This window comes from Cygnus olor, chromosome 6, assembly GCF_009769625.2.
Source record: "Cygnus olor isolate bCygOlo1 chromosome 6, bCygOlo1.pri.v2, whole genome shotgun sequence".
Lineage (NCBI taxonomy): Eukaryota > Metazoa > Chordata > Aves > Anseriformes > Anatidae > Cygnus > Cygnus olor.
The window spans coordinates 20,190,398-20,218,158 of NC_049174.1; the positions used below are offsets into that span (position 1 = coordinate 20,190,398).

Below are 27,761 nucleotides of genomic sequence, written 5' to 3' on the forward strand. Positions count from 1 at the left end.
GCCATTTCTGTAAGTTTATTAGTTCCTTCGTTCTCTCTGGTTTACACTTTAGAAATGAAATAAAGTAATAAAAAAAAGTAGTTTATTTTTTAATAGGAGCAGATACTGAAGAAATAGATGTATTTCTTACATTTATAGGGCATGAGGGTGTGTTTCAGGTATGGTTTGTATCATGTTGATGTAAAGGACAAATCTTACGGAATCGGCCTTGTCTGCAATGAAGAATATATTGGCAAAGATTTAGTTTGCATGGGAAGCTGCAGGCTTTGCTCTGTTTCTCAGGAGTAAGAAGTCTTGTACAGCTGCTGGCATTCTTGAAAGGGGAGTCCAAAACCACTTCGCATCCTGCCCAATGATGTAATGGGTGCGTGGATAGAGGCTTGTTAGGGCATGCTCCATGCACTCAACAACCAGGGAAATGTCCTTGTTAAGACAGATCTTGGTCAGTTTTTCTTTCTTTGCTGCATCTGTAAAACTCAAATAAAAGACCGTTCAGTGACAGACAGGAAAAGTGACTTTTAACTCTTCATCCAACACTGATTTGTGCGGTTTCACTAAGGAACTGGTATTTGTTGTTTCTCCCTACAGAAGAATTCATAGCAGTTTCTGAGGACCAACTAGCCCATCCATAATGATGATGTGATATAGTTTACTCCCGAACCTGCCTAATTACCCTTTACTGTGGCATAGTCATGGCACAACTGGGTTTGTATTGCAATGACAGTAGCTCAGAATAAACCTAACTGTGAAAAAGGCCAAGGGAAACAAATGCTGTGGTGGTTATAAATGAGTCTCTCTTAGTAAGGAAATTGCTTTGCAGGAAGCTGTGAAATGCAGTTGTAAAGAAGAAACTTGACGGGTGAGAAAGCCTAAGGAACAAAAGACAAACAGCTTCTGTTGAAGCAGGTGTAAGCAAGTAGTCTCTGTCAGGCAATTCCTGAATGGCTTCATCACCACTGGGGCTAGCAGAAGCAAAGGGAATTTATCCCTATTTGATTACTGAATAAATAAATAATAATGACAGAAAAACACAGCAAGCACATTGGTTACATCATCAGATAAATGTTTTTCTGTTTGGGAGTTTGCTCAAAAGCTACACGCCAACACAAATAATTAATCTTTAACTGAGATTTGAATAAAGTTTCCCTGAACGAGTCTTTTGTGTGGATAGCCATATTGTGATGCAGGGGCATTTGAAGAGTAACTTTTCCCATGTAATCTCTTCAATAAGTCAGAATGATTAGAAGATATAATGCCCTTTTGCAAGGCTTTCTCAGCAAGAAATACATTGCTTCTTTTTATTCAAATGGCTGGAAATTGCCTCACCTTTCTGAAAATACTCCTCTCCATATTGCTTTTTAGTGCTGGGAGGAAGCTGATTCCAAATAATCTCCTTCTCTTTCAGAATCTTTACTGGACTGGATAATGGTGTTTTGAACAGTCCAGGCTGAATGCAAGAAACATTAACTCCAAAAGCTTTCATATCTCTCCTGCAAAGACAGCACAACAATTTAATCTCATTAGACATTCTTATTAATATTGTGGGATTATTTTTTAAGTATTTTTGTATAATTTTTTCTGTACTAATACTTTTATTTCTGGCTTTACATGGCACACCAGCACACAAATACTGTGAGGCAAGCACAGTTGTGAACTTTCAGCTTGTTATCTCAAAATGAAAGAGGGATGAACTATCTTACCTGCTTGACAGAGTGTGAACATGTATAGGCAGTGACTGTGCAGTAGCTAGCATATTGTATTTCACATCCTATTTCACCTTGCAGTTGCTCATTAGTGATCTGACTTGCCCGTAAGACTGTCTGGCTACCTAAATGTAAGTATCTAGAGCCATTTTACATGTCTTAGTGAGTACCTCTTAACCTCCATCTGATGCTCCAGATTGGTATGCATCCTTTTGGCCATGTCTCCTATCTGTCAGCCCTGTGCAAGTGTCTTGGATACCTCCTGGTATCTAAAATGGCCCTATATATTTAGGTACACAAATTGTTACTTGTTTTACATGAAGAAGCCATAGCAGTCTACAGAATTAGCAGAATTAGTTTGTTATATTCTCTAGATCTCTCTAATGACTGGTATTATTAAGAGAAGACACTCTGGAGAACAAAGCTTAGACAAAAATTAATATCGTGCAATAACTCATTGTATGTGGTTTTGGTGGTGGCGTTCTTTTTTTTTTTTTTTTTCTTTTTTTTCTTTTTTTTTTTTCCCTTTGCTCTGGATGGGCTGCTGTAGGCAGTCTCCAGGTGCACTTTTAAACAAGAAAATTAGGTTCATACTGCAGAGACATCTCAGTTCCCTTAAGTGAAACCTCATCTGCAATAAGGCCCCTGTGCACACTGAGGTAAGTTAGTTATGAATATTCAAGAGTACCAACTACACCACAGTACCACCTCAGGACACCTTATGTGCCAAACAGGCTTTGTATCTTAGTCTTCAAAAGTGACATAATCTATGCTGAGAAAAGGCACTTTTAAAAAGAATTAGCCCAAAGTGTCTAGTATTTTTCAGTTTTATATCAAGTGCCAGGCTTGTAGATCAGCTTCTGTTCTGCATGTGCTAGTTTTCAGTTAGTCTGTTAGCCTAGGAAACAAAGAGTGGTCTTTCCTCACAGTATGTTATACCTTAAGCTGTCATTAAATCCTTCTACCCCGAACTTTGAAGGGCAATAACCTCCACTACTGAAGGCTAGGCGACCTCCGACACTGGATACGTTTACTATCCTTCCCTTTGCTTGTTTTATCAAGGGAAGCATATTTATTGTAACATTTATGAGTCCAATTAAATTAACTTCAATTGGTTCTCTAAAGTGCTCAATATCCAACCAGTCTGTAGGAGCGGATGGCCCTATAATTCCAGCATTATTAATAAGTCCCCAGAGACCTGCAAGGAAAAAAAAGAACATTAGGAAGCAAATTTTTGCTTTATGTGGTAGAATAATTGAACTGGGTGAGACTTCACAGCGAGTCAGTGATGGGCCAAAAGGACAACAAATCTGATTTGACCTTACTCATAGCTTTTCATGGGGAACAAGATCACTTTTTGCTGGAAACCAAGCACAGTTTTGAATAAAAGCAATCTGAACAAGTTCTAAGCAATTTTATGAAGAGAGGAAAGGTAACATGGAGATTAGAATTTAACCTTAAGTATAATCAGTACTATGGCACATCATAATAGACCTGATTTAAGGCTCAAAGTTAGCAGAATCCAGCCCATGAATCTTGTGCCTTTGTAAACCCTACTGCAATACTAGTCCAAATGAAATCAATTAGCATCGGTAATAGGAGCAGCAATTTGTCTTGCATGACTTATTGGGTCAAAAAACCAGGATTTTTTTATTTTTTTGGGTGGTCTGCAAAGCAATATTTCAAAGTAGTTACATTTATTCCCTATAGTTCGCAAGAACATATATTTTTTGCTATGTTAGAGTGAGTGCTTACAAGTCATGTATTAAAAGTTTTCAATTTTTAAAGTAAGTATTCTTTAAGCTTGTTAAGCAGAATTTCTTTAATTTGTTCCTTAGCCTTGTAACATAGCACAGGAGGTGCTGAGCACCCATGCCCAAACCCAGAAATGCATGCGAGTGCAAGCAGTCTTGATGAAGGTTCCAGGAACTGGATTTCTGTTCTTATAACAATGTGTCAATAAGCCTGACTTTTTGAGGAAGCATTCGCAGATACTTAGCTGTCACTAACCACTAAGTAGACGTATAAGACATGCCTCTAGTGAGATCTCCTTCCATGTTTCTGGAAGGCGACAAGACATCCATACACACTTGTCAAATGTCAATTAGAGTAAACTGTGAACATAGCATGGTGTTTTGGGGGAAACTTTATTGCAATTCTTTTTTTTTTTCTTAATTTATTTTTAGTTTTGGAAGGCAGATATCTTGGCACTTACCTTCTGACTGAACTTCAGCTTTGATCCATGCAGCCACTTTCTTAACACTGTCTGAATCTCTCACGTCCAGCAGCACTGTCTGAAGCTGGTTAGAGGTCACAGCTTTCAGCTCCTTGGCACCTGTCTCAGTTAGGCAGCTGGCAAAAACACGGAATCCCTTTTTATCAAAAGTCTTTGCTGCCATATTCCCAAATCCTGTGTCACATCCAGTGATGAATATATATTTGCCAGTGAGATTTGTAACCTTCATCCTGTCTCTTGCCCTCCAATGCCACCACAGAGAGATGATGCCAAGGAAGAGTACTATGTAAAAAAGCATTTTTACTGAAGTCGTTTGGACACGTTCTTCTGAAATGAAAAACAAAAGTTGCTAGTTATTAAGGTATAGTTGGTTGTTTTTTCCCAAGTTACATGTCTTTATGAATGCTTATGGCCTGGAAAGCAGGAGATACCTAATGCAGTCGGCTAAGAAAATAATTTGAAATAGATGTAACGGTGTGCAGATCTTTACAACCGTTACTTGTAGACAACCCATCTCTACAAAGCAAGATGCAGTGAAGTTGCATGTACTATGACCAAATTTTCTTCTGGCAAAACTTAATTTAAGAAGAAATTGCAAACACCTGTCATGTTTTTAACCCCCCTAATAGGAACAGGAATACCACTGTTATTTTCTGCACATAGAGCTGCTTTCTGTTCTGACACGTGAAGTTTTTATTTTGTAATTTTTAAAATAATATATATATTTTATATAATTTTGATTTATAATTTACTGTCAATTTTAATAGTTTTATAATACTGTATTATTTTTATTGCAAGTACTGTGGCTGCTCATGGTGCTTCTTTACATAAACCGGTATGCTGGTGAACGACAGCTTCTTGTGCTGGCTGGTATTGCAAAAGCTGTAATGCAGAGATGCTAGTTTTTGTTGCTTAACTTCCTCTGCAGCATCAGTATAGAGGAAAGTGTGATGAAGTAATTAGGCAGCTGCCCTCCCCGTGTGGGTTTTCATGGTTACTTTGTCAAGACGAGGAAACTTTTTTCTCTGTATATGCAAGCATTGCAGACTGAGCAGAGGGGATGGTTTCCCTTCCCCTGTGGCAGCATTAAAATTACCATTCTGCCTTTCTTGCCTGCACCCACCCCAGGTGCTACAGCTCAGTGGCAGGGCCAGGCTGGCTCCTGGAGCCAGAGGCAGACCTGCCTGCTTGGCCTCGGCCTGCCAGAGGCCCCGTGCTACCTCAGCTCATGTGGGAAGGCCTGGGTGGCAAACCGGGAGCCCAGGGGAAGAGACTGCTGGAGCAGGGGACACAGTTCTGCTTCAGCTGTGGAGATGTTAACTAAATAATGAGTAGGTTAACATAAGGAAAACATAGTATGGGTTTAATCTTTAATCGGGTCAGTAAATAAAAATAAAAGCCGAATTAGCGAAGCTGGTGGAAGAAAAGGCTCATCGAGGCCCATTTTTGCTACAGCAACAGGCACGTCTACAGACATGGGATTTGGACAGTGTGGTTGATGGTTAACTTCTGGTCCCTGTGGTTGTTAGTCAGTGGGTTGGTGGGACTTTATATTAAAATAATGAAGTGCTGAAATTTCAAGGACTTCAGTCAGAGTACTTTGTACAGACTGCGTTTCCAACTCCAGCCTGCAATGTATACTGAAAGGTGCCGCACCTGCCCTCAGTCGCAGGATGTGGCAGTGTAAAGATCTAATTTTTTGTAGGGGCCACAAACCAAAGAAGAACAAAACCAGAAGGCTAATCAATAAAAAGTATATATATTTTTTCTAGTTTCCAGGAGGGAGGGTAATAAGAGACCCTGGGTCAGAAGCCCTGAAGTCATTTTGGAGAAGTGTTTGGGAGAGCTGAGGCACGCAAGCCAGGCAGGCCCATGAGGAGGTGCCATCTTGACAAGAACTGCTGAGGTAACTGAGGAGCCTGGATGCTGGGGGTGGGGGGAGGCACTCTCAGAGAGGTATTTGTGAAAGTTTTTATTTTTATTTCAACACATTGAATCACTATTTTGACAAAATTTACAGGTTTTTTTTTTTTCCTGTCTTTGCTGTTTGGATTTGCACAAAAGTTTGGAATGGAGAAAAAATACATACAAACTTTAGTCAGATCAAGGGGGCAAGTGAGTGCATATCCTGCTTCTAGTATGTTAGTTTCAAAAAGCAGACAGTGAGAAGCTAACTATAGAAACAGGGCAAGTAACCAGAGGTAATTCCCTCACCCTGTATCTCCCAACCTTCTTGCTGGAGCAGCTCTAGACATTGTTTTGCAGTTTCAGGATAGCATGTTTTTGTGGCCAAGAACTAAATGTGTTATGACTTAGTGACATAGAGCAGACTTAGACCATGGGAGGAGAAATGTTTGTTTCATTCTGTGTGTTAGCCTCCCACCCAAACGTATCCACGCCTGGCAATTACCCACTTGGACTTCATACTTTCCATAGTAAGAGAAGATCACCTTTACACAAACATCCCTATTGTGCCAAGAGGTACTTTCCGTATTTCACTGTAAGGAAAGTATCAGCTATTTCCCGTTTCAGTGAAGAAATGTAGTCTGGTCGCAAAATAGGAAAGCGACTTCTTACCAGCAAACAATTCTTTGCTTGCAGCTAAAACTATAAAAGCAGGCATTGAAAGAGGAAGACTTGCTCTTCCCTTAGGTGCAAAAAGGAGGTTTTTGCTTTGTGTAGAATACTTGCTAAAGGTCTTTAGAAATTGCAGTAACTTTTTCAAAATTTATGCTAGGTTGAAAGAGGTAACGTACATAACCACCTCATGGGATTAACATAATTTCCTTTTTAATAGCATAAAACTCAGAACAGTAAGCTCCATGTAAAATACACTTCGCCTTGTGCAAGAAGAATACTAAGTCATGTTTGTATAATTGCTGCGGTGCCAAGAAAAGAATGAAGAGACAGCATGGGGGTACCTGCCAATCTGACCAACTGTGTGCTTATACTGACAATTCCTGCAGCTTCCCACTCTTCCAGTCTTTGCCCTGATCAGAGTTCCAGAGAAGGGACTCTGTTTTCTTCCAGCCTGAATTTGATATTTGTGTCCTCTAAATATATTTATTACTGTGATAGTTTTTTTCAGACAAAATTGATAAATAGTATGTAATACCTGAAACTCCAAGAATGGATGTAGAAGTCAGATGCCTAGTAATTCAAGCTGTAAACTGCATGTACTTTAATTCAAACGTTGCTTATTTAAAAACCAGGGTACAAGAAGATAGATTTAACTAGCTTTATTTAGTATTCACTTTACTGCAATTTCATATTATGTAGGTGTAAAAATGATGATAACACGTATAGCAAAACAACAAAAGTAATTTCAAAGACCTGGAAAAATAAAGATGCCAACAAATTGGTTTGCTTTGTTTTTCAAAGGACAGACAGATAAAGCATAATGTGGAAGCGGAAGTGTACTATGACGTTGAGATTTGCTTTAAAGTTCTTGCAATTTGAAGTACTATCAGTGTATGTGGTACAGTTAAGATGGGAATTATACTCAAGTCAAAGTCATCCAGTTTTTGGCTCCTCGGCCCTGGGATCACTGTACATTAGCTACAAAAATTAATGTGGCTATGAATGGCTACGAAATAAATTAATGAAGCGTGAGAGCTGTCTGCTCAATGCCTTCTGTCCGGCAGGCTAGTCCAGACTGCTGTTCTTGCATACAGACTTCAGCACAAAACACTGAAATAAGCTGATCATCTGGAACCTTAGCCTGCAGTGGCAAACTGAATCTGTTTACCTGGTAGAAAAGTGTGGCCACCTGCTCCTCCATAGCTGTGAGCATACAGAGCTAAATTTCTGGGTATCTTTGGGAAGCTTTGGAAGCATTTTTTATCTGATTGCTGCTACTACCTCTGTTCAATACTGCAATAAAGATCAATGGGTTGTAGACTACAGCTTGGAGCAGAGGAGTCCTCTGCCAAAATAGCACATGGATTTTCATTTCTTACTGAGAAATGATCTGTCCAGGAATAACTAAGATTCATTTTTATTCACTTGTTCCTGTGAACTGTTGGAAATGACAATATACTGGCATAAACAGCCCTAAAATTCAGGGAAAAAGCAATTATTTTACTTCATTTGGCTCAATGAATTTTGATCTTTTTCTTCCTGTGCAAAGAGGTATTAAAATGATGCAAGCTGAAAGGAAAATGTTTCCCCTCAACTCAGACCGTGACTGAGGGGAATTATCCTGATGATATTGCTCACGTTTCATGAAGTAACTAGTATCTATCATCTATTTTGGCTCAGAGATGTTGTATGTGTTCCCTACCAGAATAGGTGGGAGCATCTGTCCTCAGTCTCCTGGATTTACTGAAGTCCTGCTCTCTAGTGTTTTAATTCAGTGGCTAATTCTTCTTTCATTGAAAGGTCTCTAGGGCTGAATCTAGCAATAGAAACTTGAGTTTTCCCTTCCCAGGACATTGGAAGGAGACAGTGCAAGAAAGCTTGAGAAGATGAGGTGCATTTGGCAGTTTTTCCTCTAGAAGTTGTAAAACGGGAAGGTGACTCTGTGGGAGTGGGACCAAAACTGAGCGCTGTATTTTCTTCACCTTGCTATGTTTTCTTCCATCTTTTCCACTCCTATATCCCGCACTGCAAGTAACTATTTTTCTCTACGGCTCTAATATGTGGTGGACAAGATAATTAGTACTATGGTATTATCTCAGTGTTATTCTCAAGGCTATGCTGTGTACTTTGGCAGAGATGTAGACTTATTTTTGTTATGAAAATGGGAGATGACACTAGGTTTGGGTTTGGTAATGCTGTCGCTGTGTGCACTGGAATGATGCTCAACAAGGGAAACAGCTCAGGTGAGCTAAGTTTGATTCTGATGCATTTATGTGCATGAGGACCTTTCACGGAAAGTTTGAGAGTACAGAAGTGAGGGGAGCCAACAGTCACTAAGATTAAGGTAATATCTTTCCATCTTGTTTTACCAGCCAAGGCTCTCTGTAATGAGAACTGATTTCAAAGGGGAACTAAACCAAGTTTGCCATTTACCTGTAAACCCTGCAGGTGACATTGGCTGGGGCCACAGCATTGTCCCTTATTAAAAAGTCCTTGGCAGGCTCATCTCCAGTGAGAGCTCACTACTGCTCAGTAGTTTCCTTGCTTTTAAATATTCATCTTTTAAAAGAAGAATACTAAAAATGTAAATGTCCTGGAAACAGGCAAGCTATGTGTTAGAAAACCAGGATTCCGAGCAAGTTCTCAATCTGAACTTAGCAACTCCAAACCAATTTTCATACTATTCAGCTGATGTTGCTGCCTACTGCAAGGACAGTAGTTAACACCGAATTATTACATGGGTAATAAAGTAATTCTATACTAATAGTGATAAATAATGCTATAATAATCTCTTCCAATACATTCATTGTGAGCACTTTTTTTTTTTTTTTCCAGAGAACTGTCTGGTCTCTTCATGCATAATTGCTTTGCAAGTAGCCTGACTTTATGTTGTGAGATTACATTAGTCAAATTTAAACCCTTCATTAGATGTCAATGAACTGTAACCAGCGTGACCGCGTGGTTATTGACCCAGGTGCAAATAGCCAATGCCCAATTTAAAGATTCAGTCCTGCCAAATGGGTTAGAATAACGAAAACATAATGGGAAATGGTTGGGTGCTTCACTGACTAATTGAACAGAATTCTTCCAATTTGTTCTACAATAGGTGTTTTTTCACAGCCACGGGTGAGTAACAAATATATCATGTTTAATGTTTCAGAGATAACTGATGGAACTTCCTGAACTTGAAAGGTACCTGCATTTTTCCTTCAAAATAATCTAATCCAAATGCTAAATTTTTGTCTGCACAGTTAGTGCTTTTTGAATGGGACTATTTGAAGAACAAGACATTCAGGTCATATTTTGAAGCAAAGTGTCTTTCTGCATGTATGCTGTCATTAATATCTGAGCAACATAGATTAAAAAAAAAGGGGGGGGGTAGAACTTTTACAACCAGTTTTTAATGCCCTCTATAGCATATATTAATTTATCACTGTTTGCAAAGTACTGCTTTTTAAAATCTAGATTTTGAGTTCCTTAAAGATTTTTGTTTATCAAAAAATCCAGAGGTCATGCTTTCTTTGGCTAGAGTAAAATGCAGTTTCACTTCAGTGCTGTTTCTCATATATTCTCTGTTGCTAGTTTTTATTCTGTATACTCAGGGGCAGATGAGATGATCTAATCTTCAGTTATCTCTGATTTCTATTATCTACATCATTCTTAATGGAGACATCGACATCTGTATTTTTCAAGATGTAAGTGGTCCCCGGATAAACTTCTAGACCCTAAGGAAGGCTATTTTAGTATTCTAATTCAGCTTGCTAATCTTCTATATTAATATAAGGTAATGTATGATGCCTGCTGGACAGGATAGTATGTGGATAGTATTTGATGTGTTTAACTTCAGAAAACAGAGGAAAAAATGTTCTATGTCTGAAATATTGGGCAGTCACCTTTTTTTAAAAAAAAAATAAATAGAAATTGAGGTAATTCCAGAAAGTTTAGCCCTAGCAAATATTTGTAACAAGAATCGCTACTCTAGTCTTTCATCTTTTTTTTTCCCCATTTTTAAAAACTGCATCAGAATTCAGGTTTAAAAATAAATCAGTTGTGAAATACATCATAATGTTAAAATACAGTGTCAGAATAAGCATTGAAGTGAGACTTCTCAGCATGATGACAGCACTGGAAGGGCAGACTGATTTTTACAGTGTTCCACTAAAAAAATTTGGAATAGATATTATGATTTCAAAGTCAAATAATAGCTGAAAGATGATGAGGCAGAGAATGACTTTGCTCTGCTTCGCTTTTGCCTCCTTCATCAATTTACAGTATGACACTATTCTTTATCTTTCTGAAGCAGGAATGCACTTTATTTTTAACCACTTCCTAGCTTTTCCCCTGGGAGCCAGAATCAGTACTATGCTTGTATATCACTTAATTTAAATCAGGTTTATAATTGCTGTGAACTCATGAAGTATTTTAAAGCTGCTAGAATGTGCATGTAAATACCACCCTTAAGGTTTAGATTCATTTTGTTTGCAGAAGAGGAAGGAATATAATTTCTTTACTCCAACAGAACACTTGTTTTCATAATCCAGGTAACATTTCCAAATGCACTAACTTCAGTGTAAAATCAGCTGTTTGTCTATTAGGTCAGCTTTCCTTATGCAGTTCCATTACATGTGTGCTAACCCAAGCAAAGCGGTTTGTACTAGATCTGGAAACAAATGATGGCTTCCTGTAAAAGGACAAATTGCTGGTAAAATTATCATTGTTTGGAGAAAGAAACATGAGTGAATGGTTGAAATTTGTATCTTCTGTGTGTCACTAATTCAGTCATAGATGCTTTAACCATTTGAACCAGAAATCTGTAAATAATAAAAACATCATAGTCTTATTTTTCTCACACTCATGGCTTTCTTTAATTTTAATTTAAAATTTTTTTTGAACATGTCCTTCCTAAAAACACATACCTAGGGTTAAAAAAACAGTCAAGCCTTAAGATTAGTTGCATATTTAAGCTGTATTTTCCTTAGAATCACTTCACTGTGAAGGGTTCCTCACTGTTAAACTCCTTATGTTTTGTAAATGTAGCAGAGGCTTTGTTTACAGATCTCTAGCTTCAACCTCACAACTGAATTGACACTTAAAAAAAAGTCTTGACCTTGTGACTAATGACAAAACTGCCAACATTTTGCTAGCTGATAACCTTTTTTTTTTTTTTTTCCTCTCAAGAAACTTCTGGAACTTTAGGATGATTTGAAATAACAGTTTCTGGAGATCTGTTTCAGACTATTTCAATTAATCAGGCACTGCAAAAGGCAGGATGAAGAAAGCAGATCAAGCTTTGTATTTTCACTGAAGAAGTGAGTGATTTTTTTTTTTCACTTGAGGAAAATTGTTATCATCTTCTTCAGTGAAAACCTAAGCTCAAGTGACATTAAACCACCAGGAATATAGGCTTGCTCTTAAGGGAACCTACTTCTATTTCAATATAAACTGAGTTTTTCAATATAAAACTTTATTATCTGGAAATTAAGCCCTTCTTAAAACTCCTCTTCTGTATGCCAGATGCAAATTCAGCTGAATTGAAATTTAATGGTTTGTAGATTAGACCTCATGTGAAACAGGGTGATGTATATATATGATGCTTTCCTTTCTAGTCAGAAGCGGGTGTTGCATGCCTTCTCTGTTATAAAGTATACTTGGGAATGTGCACATGGTAGAGACTTTAACCAAGGAAAAACATAGCCTTGTTTGAACTATTTGCCATCTGTCTGAGAGAACAGAAAAATTATGATTAAGTTAGTAAATTGTTTCACTGTATGTGGGAATGAATAAAAAACCCTGTGGTTTTACCTAGTCAGTGACTATTGTAGGCCTCATCAGATTTTTTGCTGTTACAGCACCGATTTGGCTTTACCCATGTATTTAAAGAGAGAATTTCGTTCACAATCTAGGGGGTCATGTAACGTGAAGGGGTCAGAATTTACTGACCAGTGGATCAACAAATCCTCTCTGCTCATCAGAAACTTTCAGGCAAGAAAAATGACATCCATAAAGTAGCAATTAATGAACCAATGTCCAAATTGAATGCAGTTCTGCAGAGGTCTGTCTTACTTCTAGTATAATCCAGTAATATTGATAATGACATGGATGACAGAATGTATGATATACTTATTAAATATGAGCATGACATAAAAATGGGAGAGACTGCAGATATGCTGAAGAGCAGGACTAGAATTTAAAATCATCTTAACGAACAGGAAAAATGGGCTGAAAAATTTAAAGTGCTATTAAAATCTGGTAAGAGCAGACAGGAGTAACCAACTGTGAAAATATAGTTTGTAAAGCAACTGGCTCTGTAGAAAAGTGTTTGCAAAAATTGTTTTTTTGGGTTACAAACTGAATGTGAATCAACAGAGTGATGATTTTGTAAAAAAAAAGAAAAGAAAAGAATGTCACACTGGGTTGTATAAACAGGAGTATAATCTGTGAAATGTGAAATAATCCTTCCTTTTACTCAGTGTTGGTAAGACTTGTGCTATACTGCTGTTATGCGCTCATCACTTCAAGAAAGACTTAGTAGAATCTAAAGGAGACTCGTGAGAGTTATCAGAGGTTTGGGAAATACAGCCAACAAAGGAAAATTGAATGAATTGCTTTATTCTTCTGAAGAGGGAGACTTTTTAGTGTTCTCCAAATATATACAGCCTACCTGCAAAGTGGAAGAGTATTATTTCCATATCCACGGTGGATTGCATAAGAAGTAGGGGGCTTAAATTCTGACATGTAAAATTCAGATTAGATATTAGGAAAAAACTTATTTTAGCAATAAGGATAGTGAAGCACTGCAATTGCTTGTGGAGGTCTCCATTTTTGATAAACATCCATCAAAATGACACAAGAATAATTAAATTCTTCCTTGGATGTTTAGAATTAACCAAGAGACTTAGGTCTTTCCAGCCCAATTTACTGATGATGCACATGCCAGAGATGTACTGGTAAAATTCAGGACCAGATGATAAAAGAAAAGAGAAGGGTTCCCTCTGTTACGGTCCTACTGGCCACTTAGCAGCTTGGCCGGGCCTTGCTCACTGCTCCCTTGTAATTTAGGCAGGATCTGTCATATTGGGCTATAATCTACAGATGTCATCTGCATAAAAGCAGTAGTTAATTTTAATATGACCATTAGCAGGGACAGGGTTGTTTGTAGTAGGCTGCAAAGCTCATCAGAGCCACTTCCATTTAAGGTAGGAGGTTCCGAAACCTTTTGAAAGATTTGCACTTTGGGGTGCTATGCAGATCCTTCTCCGAGATGTTTCTCTAGTCTAGTTTCACTGTGCCTGGGTTGTCCATTCTGTTACAACCTGCACTGTAATCGGGGGCATTGCCCTGGGATGAGGGCAAAATGAGGGCAAAGATGAGGTAAGCAGGAATTTAACATAATATTATTATATGTTCAAAGGCTAACATATGCTGATACTATTTTTTTCTCCACCCCTTCTGTTCAGGACTTTGGATTTGAGTAACTGATCATCATGTCTGACCCTGTTGTTCTGCGTAGCATCAAGAGATTGGGAGAAGATAACTGTGCTTTTGACTTGGATGGTAAATATAAGGAGTTTATTCTTCAGTCAGTTTCAGATTTTATAAAGCATGTAAAATTGGTAGTGGGTGGTCTAAGTGGAGCAGATAGTCAACAGAATACAAAGCAAATGCTCTGGAATAAATACACAGTTATGTGGCACCTGCTGCTGTTCTGTGAACCTGTGGGTATACTGTCTGCAAAACAACATTTCTGTAAAAGCTATGTATAACAATCCCTTCTCGTGGACAGTCTTTACTTATCAGCCTACATATTCAGTGTCTACTTAGGTTTTTGTATTCAGCACTTTGGTGTACAAGTAAATGGAAAAAAAGTCAAAAGTTCTGTCTACCCTGGTTTCTAGAGCTGCTTTCATTAAACATATACATCTGTAGTGATATCTCTACTTGGCAGAATACTAATGAGATGTTGCTAAGCAAAGATCTGCATTCCTTTTCCTCTTCAGAACTTTTTCCCTTTTCTTCCATTTTTCCCTTGCCATGTGCATTTTTTTCAGTTTGTCAATCCAAATGCAGCAAGAGTCAAGGAGGAGAAAAATGAAGAGAAATTGCTAAATATGCTGAGTGGTCTTTATAACACTTGAGAAGAGCAGACAATGGGAGAGGCATTAAAATTTTATATTAAATATAAACTACACAAGAAAGCAAAACAATAGCACGTAAAGGAAGATAAATTGCAATACAATGTAATGTACATCTGTACCTGCATCGTACATAGAGTAAAAGGGGTTCACAAGAGGATTCCATCACTCAAATATCACCAGGTTCCCTAAATAAACATCTAGGTCTGTATTTTTAAAATCCTTGGCAGCTGTGGTCTAACTCTGGATTTATTTAAACTTCCATTAAAAACCTTCTTGCAGAACCTAACAAAACGCTCCCAGCCATGCATGAAATAGCCTGTGTACTAAACATGGGCCTTATTAGGATTTACAAAAATGGCCTTCATTCCCAATTTCATCTGCTCCAACACAAGAATAGGTGTTTTCAGGTGGGCTCTGAACAAAACAGCTAGATGAGGAGTTTATTGTCTTAGATTCTCTTTTTTCTTTGACTCCATCAGATTTGTTAGAGCAATCAAGCTGGACAATAACAAAGACTATGGAGTTTTATTTCATTTGAAAAATTTTATGACAGATAAGAAAATCTGCAATGATCACTGTAAGGTCATTGCTGTAGATTTGAGTGAGTGATGTAGCAGGGCATATGTTTCAGAATTTCCTTGGGTTTTACAGGATTGCAGGGGGATGTTTAAGGAATGTTTGGATGTGGTACCTAGGGACATGGTTTAGTGGGTAATATTGGTGGTAGGGGGTCAGTTGGACAAGATGATCTTGGAAGTTTTTTCCAACCTTAATGATTCTTTGATTCTATGATAAAATCAAAGCTGGAATGCTGGTTTGTGTGGCTGATTTTAAAATCTTCATCCGCAATAGGATGTCGTATGGGACTGTGAGCATAATGGTAGAGTTTGAACCTATCTGGAGCATTCAGTTTGGTCTTGGACTGAGCCTTGACTGTGTTTATCTTTGTAGAGACTGACTGATATCTGCAAACATAAAAGCAGCTGTTCCTTTAGCAGATGGTACATGTGATTTTTTGGGGGTTTGAAGTTCGGAAATGAACAAGAGCTTTGTGTGTAGAAAGTGTTATGTTCCCACCTTCTGTCTCTCTGTGCTAGCCAGACAATTCCTTTGGTTTTAACCATCCTCATCAAATATCTTTCACTTTGCTGGGATTATTCTCCTGGACTAGATAATCTCTTGTCGAACAGAGCCAAGGTACTGTTTTTTTTTTAGGAACTTCAAATCTATTGTAACAGCTGGTAAGATGATAGTGAAGGAAATGATTCTCCTAATAGCTTGAATATGTTCATAAACAGCATTAGGCATTGAAACGGGTTGCCTAGGGAGGTGGTGGAGTCACCGTCCCTGGAGGTGTTTATGGAAAGGTTGGACCTGGTGCTTAGGGACATGGTTTAGTGGGTGACATTGGTGGGAGAGGGATGGTTGGACCAGATGATCTTGGAGGTCTTTTCCAACCTTAATGATTCTATGATTCTGTGATAAAATCAAAGCTGGAATACTGGTTTGTGTGGCTGATTTTAAAATCTGCAATCCAGCAGCAGCAACTTTGGCCCTATGGCTGTGGTAGAAACAAACATAAGCGTTTCTGAAAGTCTGCTCTCTTCCCAAGATACTGCTACCCCAGCACACACTACCCTGCATCCTGGTGAAACGAGCAGCTCTCTACATGCTGAAACAATGCAGACCTCTCCACTCACCTTCCCTGTTTTTTATTTTTATTTTTATTTTATTTTATTTTATTTTATTAAGCTTTTAACTGGGGCTGTTGGCTGAAGGCAGTTTAAATGCTTGGGACATTTTGGCCTCTAGTATTTGTTGAGACTGGGGAAAGACTGAACAGAAAAGGGAGTGAATAGGTAAAGGCGTATGCCTTTTTAGGGCAGAAAACTTCATGTCTGTTCCAGCCATTTATTTAGATCTCCCAGATTGACTGTATTTATCTAGCTGTGCTGGAGGGTTGCTTTTTGTCTACTGGTTTGTCTTCTGTGCTTGCTGTTTTTACTCTTTATAGGACTTTAGCAAAAGACTTTCTAGTGGGATCAAACCCACTCTCCTTTTTACAGTTAGGATTTTTTGGCCTATTAAGTGTTGCTTCTGGTTTCTCAGTTTCCTCAGAAATGCAACTGTCTTCTGCTTAATGTAGTGTGCAGTTTACTGAACTGTTAGAGCACCTTTCCCAAAGCAAGCATCAGTGCTTTAAAATGATACTGGCATTCTGCTGAGTGATTTCTTCCACTCTGTAATTTCCAGTGAGGTATTTTTCAATAACCATCTTCTGTACATGTTACTAAGAATTATCACACTCTGGATTAAAAGTTGAACACTGCAACTGTAGGTATAGTTAATAGCCAACTTTAGTTGGGAGCCTTTTGAGTACAATTTTTCTTCATTTGATTCAAGTATCAGATTTTCTCAGGCTTCCTTTTTCTGCGTTCTCACAACAGCAGTAAAAACTCAAATTCTTGACCGTGTTCTGCAGCTTTTCCTTGATTCTATGCTTTTTCAAGTTGTAATTAAAAAAAAATAAATTCAGCTTTCAAAATTGGTTGAGCATTCAAAGATTACTATAGCTTTTTTCGTTATGGTTAATATATTATTTCATTGTCCCTACATTATTTTCTTTACTATAAAAATCATGTTGTGTCCTCTCTTTCTATTTTTTTAATCACAACAGTGTGAACTATTACTCATCTGTTTCTTTCCTTCAGTTTAAGCATAGGTAATGTCATTCCAATTTTTCTTCCTGCTTGGAAACTGCAGGCCCACAACAGCTGTATCTCTGTTCCTTGGACTCTTGAATAGCATTGCTATACTCGTTTTCCTCTTCACATTTATAGATTAAGGTTTATTCACCTTTTGGAGCATGCTTATTTTGCTCTCTAAATCAATATGTCTCAGAGTGCTTTTTCACCAGGTACCAGGTTCTTTTGTTCTCCCTTTAAAATTTTCCTCCCAGTAGCCAATTTGTTCTTTTTTTTTTTTTTTGGTGATACACTTCACATTACCAACCAGCAGAGGAAGCTTCCTCTAAACCTTTTGTTTTCTGAGAAATCCTGGAGAATACTCTGGGAATGGTTTCAAATCATTATAGATGTCACCAGCTGCCAACCTCCAGCAAACTGAAAACAGATGTTTCTTTTTCCTTCACAACCAGTTGTTTTCTAACACCAGATGATTCTTTGTACTGATAATTAGGAAGTATAAAACCTTCCTGGAAAATTTCTGGAATTCATGCGATGTACTTATGTCCTTATTGAAAATATATTTTCTTTTTACCATCCCTTGGTAACAAACAGTGCAGAATAAAAGTGGTGTTAGCTAAAGCCAAATAAAGTTATCTTACTAACTCCATAAAGGAGATGTAATCAGCTGTTCCACTCAGTCCCAAACTCGGACTGCTTAATTCTAATGTTGCTGCCTTGGGAAATGCAAAAACCTAGAGATAGGGGAAAAACCTTCAATTGTATACCCTCTGTGTATGCTCCATGAGACAGACTAGTCCATGCTCTACATATTGTCACTAGATGTGAAAAAAGGAAGGTGACTGGTTGAAAAACATACCATGGTTCTGAATCTGATGCTAAGCTGCCAAGTACATGGTAAACTTGAGCGAGGTGCATATGCCATTAGGTTATCCAAACTGTGCTATCTACATATGTGTGCATATACAATGTTCCTTCTGCATGGTCATGTCAACAGACTTATGGCAAATGTTTTATACATCAGCACTTACGATGACACTTCTTTGGGGTAACTGTCAAGCTGCGCTTTAGGTATGACATCTTTAACACCATCTCTTGAAAGGAAGCTAAATACAGACCTGTCCTGGGGACTACAGCACAATTAAATCTTGTAGCATAGTTCCATTTCTCTAAGTGACAGTTCCTCAGAGAACATCCCAAGAAAAGACACCAGTGTCTATTCTTACTCTCCAGTGACACAGCTGCCCCTTTTCTGCAGGATCTGCCATCTCTAAGTTGTTGGAAAGCAAGAATGATGAGCTACAGCTCCTCCTTTCGGGGAGCGCACATGGACTGTCAGCAGACTGAATTGTTGTGGGGTATTCCTTGGTGAGGTAGTGTCCAAGTGAACTAGCTCAATACTAGAAAAAATGTTTGCAATGAAAATGAGTTGACTTTTGGCAAATGTCCTGAATAATGTATTTAGTGAAAAGCATTTTTTCACCTGGGGGACTGAAAACTTAAGATGACTACTTCAAGAGAAAACAGGCATATATTGATATTAACTTGCCAGGGCATTTTTAGACCCATGTCAGTTCTTGGCCCTGACTTGATGTATTAGTGGAAATAAGATGCTTTATAATTTAGGAACAGTTCCCATGGGATTCCAGGGTTTATTTTTCATATGCCTGCAGAAGATTTTGTACTTGAATGATAATTATTAACTCTGCATTTATTTTCCCCAACAGGTAACAGCTTCAAGAAATCAGAGTAAGTCATGTACACATATGGAACAATCAATATTTCTAGGAATATTCAACAAAGTTTATGTAATCAGATCAAATTGAAGCATTTGTAGTCTTAAATAAGGACTATCCAAAAATTTGGAGGATAGTTGTTTCTCTAATTGACCTCAAAGAATCCATTATTGCAACGATGTTTTGAGGTGCTGATTATAAAACAATGCGTAAACCTTCAGATCATTTTAATCCAACCTCCACTCTAGTCCCCATCTAAAGTTTAAAAGTACCATAAAGTTACTGACTCCAAAGAAATCTGAAATAGCTTGTTTCTTCAGTAATTTTAGGCAAAATATCTGAAACAAAATGTAATTTTAGAAAACTAACCAAGAAAATAAAGAAGTGATTGTAAAATCTTATCCTTTCTTTGCTAGGAATTTCTATGCCTATGAAGAACCTTCTGAAAAAAAGAAAAGTGAAAAGTGAGTTAAGTTCAATTCTGTGTACTATCTTTGCATATAGAACAAAATCAATACTAAAATACAAGTTTATAATTGTATGTTTTCTGTTCTTGAAGGTCATCAGAAAAGAAAGAAAAAATTGTCCGTGTTGGCTTCTTTCAGCTGGTAATGAATGAAATTAATGGATATAGATGTCTATATGGTTCTGTAGAATGAATGACAATAATGTATGCGGTTGTTTTGGGGAATAGCTGTGAATAAGCCAAATTTGTAAGGAATTAAACTATTTGGCATGAGATCCTGCCATTAAAGTCAATAGGAATTTAACAGAACTATTCTTCATTTTGTCAGCTGAGTATTAATTATCAATATCTGTGTCATAATTGTCTATTAAACATGTTATATTGAACCTACAAGTAGATATGGGGACAAGAGTTAAGTTGCACATCAAGGATCTGGGTGACCTCAGTTCATTCGTATTTCTGCCAAAAACTTGCTGTGCAACCTTTGGCAGATAATTTAGGTCCCTTGTAGTTACTGTATTGGTATCATAAGATTTGGTAACTATAGAAAATTGGAAATGCTCAACACTGTGTGGTATGTCTAGCCTTAGGTAGTACATTTGATGGGTCTTGGAGACCCATCAAGAGAGATATCCAACCCAGTAGCATGCAGCAATTTTTATTATTTCTGTTTTGCATGTAGTTTATGCAAGTTGCCTGTAATGTGTCCAAATTAGTAAGGCCCTGACCGTAGTACTGGGCTAGTGCAGTTACATCCATGTGGCTTGTACTCTATCTGGCTAAATATCTCAAATCTTAGTGTGAGAGAACAGACAGTCCACACTTGGCCACTGTGGATGTGCCCAGAGATAGAGAATTGTGGCAAAATACAAAATGCAATTTCCGTACGGCAATTGGAGCAGGAATCACAAGTCTTTCCTTCCCCGTGAACTAGCCTACACAGAACTAAGCATGTACAGAGATTTAAAACTACAGAAACCAAGAAAGCTCTCTTCCCCATTGTATATTTGTTTGTTGAGCAGAAGGGTTTGAATTCTGTAGCCTTTTATGCACAGCTGTTTAACTCCTGTAGTGCAATTGCTAAACACAATATTTTTGCATCAGAGGTGCTGAAAGATTAGATATCACATATCTGTGCACTTTTTGTGGCTTTTTTAATAAGAGAATTCTTAGAGTTCTTATGAGTAAAGTTTGCAAAATGGTGATAGTACTACTGTTTGCTCTTTTTTTTTTTTTTCCAGAAAAAACCTTTTATTTATTTCTCTTGTATGTTGACTTGTTTTTCCGTTTATCTGGTTTCTGTCCCAACATCCCTTTTCCATTTGTGCTCCAAATTCCCACACCTTCTTCTATCCAACACTTCATAGCACCTACAGAATCTGGACAGGTTCTTCAACAGGCTAAAATTCTTCTTCATACTCTTATTTCAAAATATATAGTGTTTGATATTAATTTTCTATATGCACAATTTGGTCTATACATTTACACGACTTCAACCTGAGGATCAGACTTCACACAGTTGTGACCAAGGTAACTTAAATTACTGTATTTTAGTTGAGTCACCAGCTGCATGTGTCAATGCTCTTGGCCCATGGCAAATGTAAGGCAATAGGGCTTAGCGCAATCCTTTTTTTACTGCATAATGAATCATGTTTCTATATATTTCTCGTAGCCTAAGAGCCTGTGCACAATTGACTGGCCTAGCTAATGCTTTTCAGGATGTTAACTATGAGAACTTGCTCTGAGACATTCACGTGGCTTTCTACCACAGCACCCCAGACTTCTGAGAAATTGGCAAGCTCTATTCAGAGGCTTTGCATATTGCCCTAAGGCTTTTTCCTTCCTTCCTTCCTTCCTTTTCCCTTTCTCCCTCCTCACAAGAAATCTGCACAGCTGACTATATATATGGATTATAATTACTATTCTTAATCTTTTAGCTACTGTCTGGAATGATGATAATGTGGAGTGATATTGCACTATTAATATTATATGCTAATACATTCATTCACATGATTGGATTCTGCTGTCAAATACTTAAGGGGAGCTCATCATAATTTATGAGACTGTAATTACAGGTGCGATTAGATTAGATTGGAGAGAGAGATTTGTCTTCTTTCTGTATTGAAGAAATGCTGACATTTAAGGAGAATGGTTTTGTATTTGATCCACCTGATTAATGATTTATCAGTATACAAGGAACATGGAGACTACCTCTCAGCAGAGACCATATTTTTTTCCTGTCTCTTTAGTTTCGATTTTCTTCACCTATGGAAATTTTAATGATGGCTGTTGGTAGTTTCTGTGCTATTCTTCATGGAGCAGCCCAGCCAGGCGTGTTGCTTGTGTTTGGTGCAATGGCAGACACATTTATTGAATATGACATTGAAATGCAAGAGCTTAAAGACCCAGGCAAGATATGTGTAAATAACACCATAGTGTGGATTAATGGTACTGTTCATCAGAATGAAAAGAACACCACAATAAGATGTGGGTAAGTAGTACATGTGCTTGTTTCTTTTACTGTGTTATTATGGCTTGTCTAGAATGTATTGCTACAGAAGGTCCAGCTCAGCTTTTGAAGTTTCTATTTTCTATCCATAGGGCATAAAATGAGCATGGTTTTTGTTACAAAGGCCTGTTTCAGAGCTAAAGGGATAGAAGGACAGCTTGGATATTGTTCATTCAGCTTTAGGTGTCAGCAAGGATATTCTTTGGTGGTGATTGTTCTGATAACATATATGAGCTATGCATCTGGAATCATTTATATGTTTTCTGTGATGATCCACTAGGTTATAATGACTTCTGGACATTTTTGTTAGGACTTAGGTGCTTATAGGTGCCTGATGACTTCTGAGCAAGTTCACTAAACTTTAATCATTGAAGAGAAAAGTGCACTTCTAGAATGCAATTCATTTTAGCTTATGGGAGATGTCTAAGGCAGGTCTGATGGACTGCCCTTTAACAGTGCCTGTTTCTTCCCATTAGTTATAATAAAGGGAGTCTAGATGAATCATTCATATATAAAAATCTGTCAAAGCCAAATTTGAACCTGTAACCTTTCTTAAGGCTTGGTTTGCAGTGCATTGTTCTGAGAGTTTTCTAATCTCTGAGTGATAGTATATTAGATAATTAATTCAAATTAAAACTCACTTGTCTAATGGTCTGTGAAATTCAGAGCATATGGGAAGCGATCCACATTTTTAAATGTAGGTGACCAGGGCCAAATTATATCCAGACTGTTCAAGCCAGCCCCTGATAAGGGGCTGGCAGTTGTGACAGGATTTGCTACAGACCTCCGTTCCTCTCAAGCATCAACTAGCCATCAGGTAGGATACATTAAGACATTAAAAATGGTAGTGGGTATCTATGATAGACACCTGAGTTATTTTCATGATTGTGTTTTGCAAGAGATCAGGTCAGGTACATAGTTTTCTCTTTTGGCTTCGAATGTGAGTATACCAAATTCTGGGGAAACAGAATAAAGCTTGTTCTTTGCAGGACATTTAAAAAAAAAAAGTCTGAAAGAATATCCAATAACCAACAAAAAAATGTTTGTTTCAAAGAAATCTGAGTGTAATACCAGCAACTCAGTGCCTTTCACTGGTATTAGGAATAATTTGATACTACTACTTGAGCTGAAAGAGATGATCATTTCAGGTTAGCAAGAAAGTAATACTTGAATTTACTTCAACAGCCTTCATTTCGCTCTGTAAAACACTGTTTAAATTCAAGTGATATTTGTTTGTATAATGGTACAAAATAAGCTAATTCAACATCTAATGAAAACTTATTGGGCAGCTCTTCCCAGAAAAACCATCTTACATGTGCTGCTGTTGAGCATGCAGTCCAGTGGGTTTTCTCATCTGGCCCTTGTACACTGCACAGCTGCTCCAGGATGCAGGCAGATTTCCTGATACTTGCCAGCTACCCACCCTTGTGCCAGAGGGAGAGCAAACAAACCAGCCCCTGCTAGCAATAGCCTCAGTATTAGGAAACAGTGCCTCTGGTAGCAAAACAAGCTGACTTGCTACCTAACTTGACTCTAGACTCAAAGACTCGAAGAAATGCCAGATTAGAAGATTAGAAATATGTGAGAAACGTTAAACAGTATCATTAACTCCTTTTTTTTTTTTTTTTTTTTTTTTTTTTTTTTTTTTTTTTTAGGCTGCTGGACATTGAACAAGAAATGACCAAGTTTGCAGGTTACTATGCAGGAATTGGTTGTGCCGTACTTGTGTTAGGATACCTCCAAGTCAGTATTTGGCTCCCTATTTTGATTTCAAGGTTTAAATCACTAAAGAATTAAGTTTATAATAACTATGTTTCCTTTAACTGCTTAGTCAAGAGCATGTTCGAGCAGAGCAGACACTTTCAGTTCTTATCCTATCTGCTGAAATATGTTAGCTCTGACAATCTGAGACCTCCTTGGATTTGTGCATAGACAGATGCGTTTTACCCAGTGAGGTAAATGCATGCTGTTCCTTTCACACCAGAAGAATTATTTGCTTGAGTGTGGTTACTATGGAAGCCATATGCCCTCCTGAAATAATAGCTAAAGGGCATGCAGATTCCTAGTAGGCATCTCAACTGAGTTGAGCACTGTGTTTCAGATATAGAGATATTACAGAGTAATAGTGTAAAATAGTGTAAAATTGGTGTTGGAGGAGAATCACACCCTACATATTCCGTAGTAATGGTTCAAACCTTATGACTGATACGAGCCACAAGCTTGGACAATTCCTGCAGAATCTGCTAGAATCTGATGCTTTTGAAGCTTTTTATAATTACAAAAACCATTTGTCATTCTCCTTCCTAAAAACTGAGAGCTTTGCAGAGGTAGAATGGCTGCCATCCCTATATTATTTACAGCTGTACATGGACATTTTTTTTCCTATGGCATTCATGTAACAGCACAAGTAATTAATCTTGCATTTTCTCCCAGTCTGTCCAAATTGAGACAAATACTTGATCCAGAGGCTTAAAAAAATGTTGGATTATTTAAAGATCAAGGGCATAAAACAACTACTGTGTGTGTGTAGCTAGAATATATTTTACCTGAATAGTAAGTTATCAATAGCCAAATTGCTTTTTCGCATTCTAGCCAAATTGCTTTTCCCATTTGTTGGGAGTAGAAAGACTTTTTACTGCAATTTATCAACCACATTATGCTCTTCCCAGATATGCTTATGGGTTATGGCTGCAGCTCGTCAGACACAGAAAATCAGGAAAGCGTATTTCAGGAAAGTAATGAGAATGGATATAGGCTGGTTTGACTGCACATCTGTAGGAGAACTGAACACCCGAATTTCTGAGTAAGTAATTTAGAAAAAACACACAACAAAGAACATTTTTACACTTCTTTTCCAAGCACAACAGAGTGCCAATAACTAGGCATTTGACACACGCTTCTAGTATAAAATAGAGCTACATACCTGGAAGCAGGTACCAGGCTAATGGTCTCCCCCATATTTAAACTGAGTGCTGTAACTCCTGTAACTCTTAAGCTACAACTATTTCCCTTTTATACCTTTTCTGTCAGTGATTTTTTGTTTGCTTGTTTTTGTCACCTCATCCTGTCCTTTTATTCTCTTACTCTGTGCCCAGTCCTTTCAGAGTAGTCTCTAATTTGTCTGCCAGTGCACACCCCTCTGAGACTCGAGATGACGGTTTGAACCCTCTCTCATGTAATGGAAAGGAAAATTACACATACACTTTGCTCTTGTCGGCTTTCAAAAGAAAAGAACGAGGTTTACTTAATCTTCTGCTAAAGCAGGTACAAGCACCTACCTTTAGAAAAGGACCCCAGGTAGGTGGAGCAACCTTCTTGCCCTGGGTGAACATTTAGCTCTCAGAAAAACAGAGTTTAAAGCTTGCTTCTTCGCTTAGTGGTTCCTGTTTACCGGATGAAGGCAGCTGCAAGATGAATATGCCAACTCTAGATGGCTCTCTGTTCTCTGTCATGCCTGCATAATAGTAGGGACGATTGCAAAAGATTTTTGTGTAGTTGAAGGGAATTTTTTTGTCTTTACTCACTGCCCAGTGGTGTCTATGATTTTCTGTGGTGTTCTTTTTATGAGGAGTAAATGTCAAGTTTAACTGGCTGTGAGGAATTTCTCTGACAAAAAAGATGAACTGAACAGTACTTCTGTAATAAATAACACCCAGTTCTCTGTTCGTTAGAACAACACTGTCTTGTGCCCACATAAAGCTTCCTGAATGCAAAAAGTTCTCAAGAAGAAATACGAACCTGTTCTTCAACTCAGCACTCTTACATTTTCAATAGAAGACTGTAATCTTACTTAATACATCGATGAGCTAACAAATCTGCAACTTAAACGTCAGTGCTGCTTGCTCATTTTTGTTCCAGGACTTCCTAGTTCTTCTGATCTCAGGGGTGAGATAGTAGCCAAGAGCAGCAGAAGTGTAATGAGTGTTTTGCTTTGAGACATTTTTTCTGCATTGGCAATGGATAAGCAAGAACAAATGAACTGTGCAGCTGCGTAGGGCTCAAATGATGTTAACCACTGCGCCGCTCTCCCCCATGTGATACAGCTGTCATGTTTTCCCAGTGCTTCCAGCAATAACATAGCACTCCTCTATTCTCCCACTCTCCCTCTCACTTAAAGAACAAACTACCTGAAAAGGTTTAGAGAGGATTTGGGAGGTGGTGGAAGGTGGAACAACAAAGAGAGTTATAGCCCTCCTCCTACCCCCTCAGCAAGGCTGTACTTAGTGCTGTATTGATGGGAGGAATGCCGTATCAGCTACTCTAGTTTTCCTTTATCAAATAGCTGCTTCCAGCTGTGATGTCTCTGCCCCCTCCTTAGAATCAGCTGGAGCACAATAGTGAATGAGACTGCTTGCAGGATGGCTTTTCCTAGGAAAAGACATTATCTTCTCAGTAGTACTCATGTATAAGTGCCTTCTGGCATTGCAAAGGTAACAGCTTTTCTCACTGTAGCCCAGGGTCTTTGGAATGGGTAATGATGGAAAGAACAGGGGTGAGGAAGGGCCCTCTCCAAGGAAAAGTAACCGCCATGTGGCCAAGACCAGCAACACAAAGGATAGATATGCTCGCTGATCTTATTATTTTTTTTCCCTGCTAGTGATGTTAACAAAATTAATGAGGCTATTGCTGATCAAGTGGCAATCTTCATCCAGAGATTAACCACCTTTGTGTGTGGATTCCTCCTGGGATTTGTCAGTGGATGGAAATTGACCCTTGTTATCATTGCAGTCAGTCCCCTGATTGGAGTTGGAGCAGCTATCTATGGCTTGGTAAGTGCATTCTGAGAGGTTCACATTCAGGTGTGATGAGCAGGAAAGGTCATGTCATAGAGCGTGGAGGCTGTTACACCCCTTTAAAGTCAAGAGAGGCAGATTCTGGTCACAGCAGCACTGGTGTGTGTGTGTGTGGGGGGGAGCTTCACTCCCACTTTGTTTATTCTGATTCCCAGAATAATATATCCAGCTTCCAAGATGGGATTGTTAGCATAGCTTCTATGGGGTCCTGTGCATGAATTTTATGGTTGCTGAAATCAGAGACTGGCCTACAGCATCTGATTATTACTCCACACCAGGTTTAGATGGTTAATATAGATGTGGGACTTAATTTCTGTGACTAGGCTTTTAGAGATGACCCAGTCTTGGATCTTTATAACATTTCAAAAACAACTGCTCAGACTCACCTCAAGCCGTCCCAGCTCCCAGCAGCTGCTGCGTCCTCTCCCAGTTGTTCCTGTTCTGCTCCTCTGCCCACACCCTGTACCTCCCTGTCACTGTGCAGAGGAACCAGGAGGAAGAGGGGAATCACAGGATCGTCTGCCTTGCCACGTCCTCTCCATGCTCCTCCTCCACACTCTCTCATGCTCCTTGATTGGGATCAGCCCTCTGACTAGCTATCTTTCTTCTTCTACCTCAGGATCAGTTTGGTCATTTTGCTATCAAACTTATAGTGTAACTCTGACAAATTTTGTTTCTTCCTGCTCTCCTTTTGCAATGTGCTGTCTGCAAAGCAGATGATATGAATAATGACTCAGTGTGAAGTGGGAGAACAGCATTCTGGCAGAGAATAAAATCAACTCCAAAATGCATCTTTACTTCATTTGCAATTTCTTTCTGACCTCATTCCCCTTTATGTTTGTCATTTTCCCAATTTTAATTCTTCTTTTTCTGTCCCCATCTCTTTCCTTTCACGTAC

The 27,761-nt window shown here is 38.3% G+C and overlaps 2 protein-coding genes across 13 annotated transcripts in view; one reads left to right on the top strand and one right to left on the bottom strand.

Moving 5' to 3' along the window:
- On the bottom strand, positions 1-27,455 carry LOC121072624 (dehydrogenase/reductase SDR family member 9-like). Of its 3 annotated transcripts, none has more exons than XM_040562363.1 (5): positions 27,250-27,455; positions 3,919-4,266; positions 2,643-2,901; positions 1,327-1,490; positions 1-467 (listed from the first exon to the last, which is right to left on the bottom strand). In XM_040562363.1, the coding sequence occupies exons 2-5, from the start codon at positions 4,235-4,237 to the stop codon at positions 241-243; spliced, it is 969 nt and encodes a 322-aa protein (XP_040418297.1). In that variant the 5' UTR covers positions 4,238-4,266; positions 27,250-27,455; the 3' UTR covers positions 1-240. The 3 variants fall into 3 exon arrangements, with proteins under 3 accessions (XP_040418297.1, XP_040418298.1, XP_040418296.1); XM_040562364.1 differs by lacking the exon at positions 27,250-27,455 and adding an exon at positions 25,595-25,619; XM_040562362.1 differs by lacking the exon at positions 27,250-27,455 and adding an exon at positions 25,349-25,534.
- The window catches only part of ABCB11 (ATP binding cassette subfamily B member 11), a 67,762-nt gene that overhangs the window by 12,137 nt on the left and 27,864 nt on the right, over positions 1-27,761 (top strand). For 5 of the 10 annotated variants that reach the window (XR_005821345.1, XR_005821346.1, XM_040562353.1 and 2 more), the window contains exons 5-12: positions 13,977-14,073; positions 19,087-19,108; positions 19,512-19,559; positions 19,655-19,703; positions 21,811-22,052; positions 23,726-23,813; positions 24,740-24,873; positions 26,668-26,839. Coding sequence is in view for 8 of the 10 variants with exons in the window: in XM_040562353.1 (XP_040418287.1) it covers positions 14,004-14,073; positions 19,087-19,108; positions 19,512-19,559; positions 19,655-19,703; positions 21,811-22,052; positions 23,726-23,813; positions 24,740-24,873; positions 26,668-26,839 (825 nt within the window). In the remaining 2 variants the exon portion in view is untranslated. Of the gene's footprint in view, positions 1-5,711; positions 5,846-9,679; positions 9,712-9,736; positions 9,847-13,976; positions 14,074-19,086; positions 19,109-19,511; positions 19,560-19,654; positions 19,704-21,810; positions 22,351-23,725; positions 23,814-24,739; positions 24,874-26,667; positions 26,840-27,761 lie in introns of those variants that run through there. The other 5 variants (XM_040562352.1, XM_040562355.1, XM_040562354.1 and 2 more) reach the window with 5 other exon arrangements.

Excerpts from the sequence above, each read along its gene's own strand:
- LOC121072624 (XM_040562363.1), bottom strand. The coding sequence starts at position 4,237 with ATGCTTTTTTACATAGTACTCTTCCTTGGCATCATCTCTCTGTGGTGG. Across the intron at positions 1,491-2,642 it reads GGATTTAATGACAGCTTAAG|GAGAGATATGAAAGCTTTTG; the intron begins GTATAACATACT and ends CTGTCTTTGCAG. Across the intron at positions 468-1,326 it reads AGAGGAGTATTTTCAGAAAG|ATGCAGCAAAGAAAGAAAAA; the intron begins GTGAGGCAATTT and ends TGAGTTTTACAG.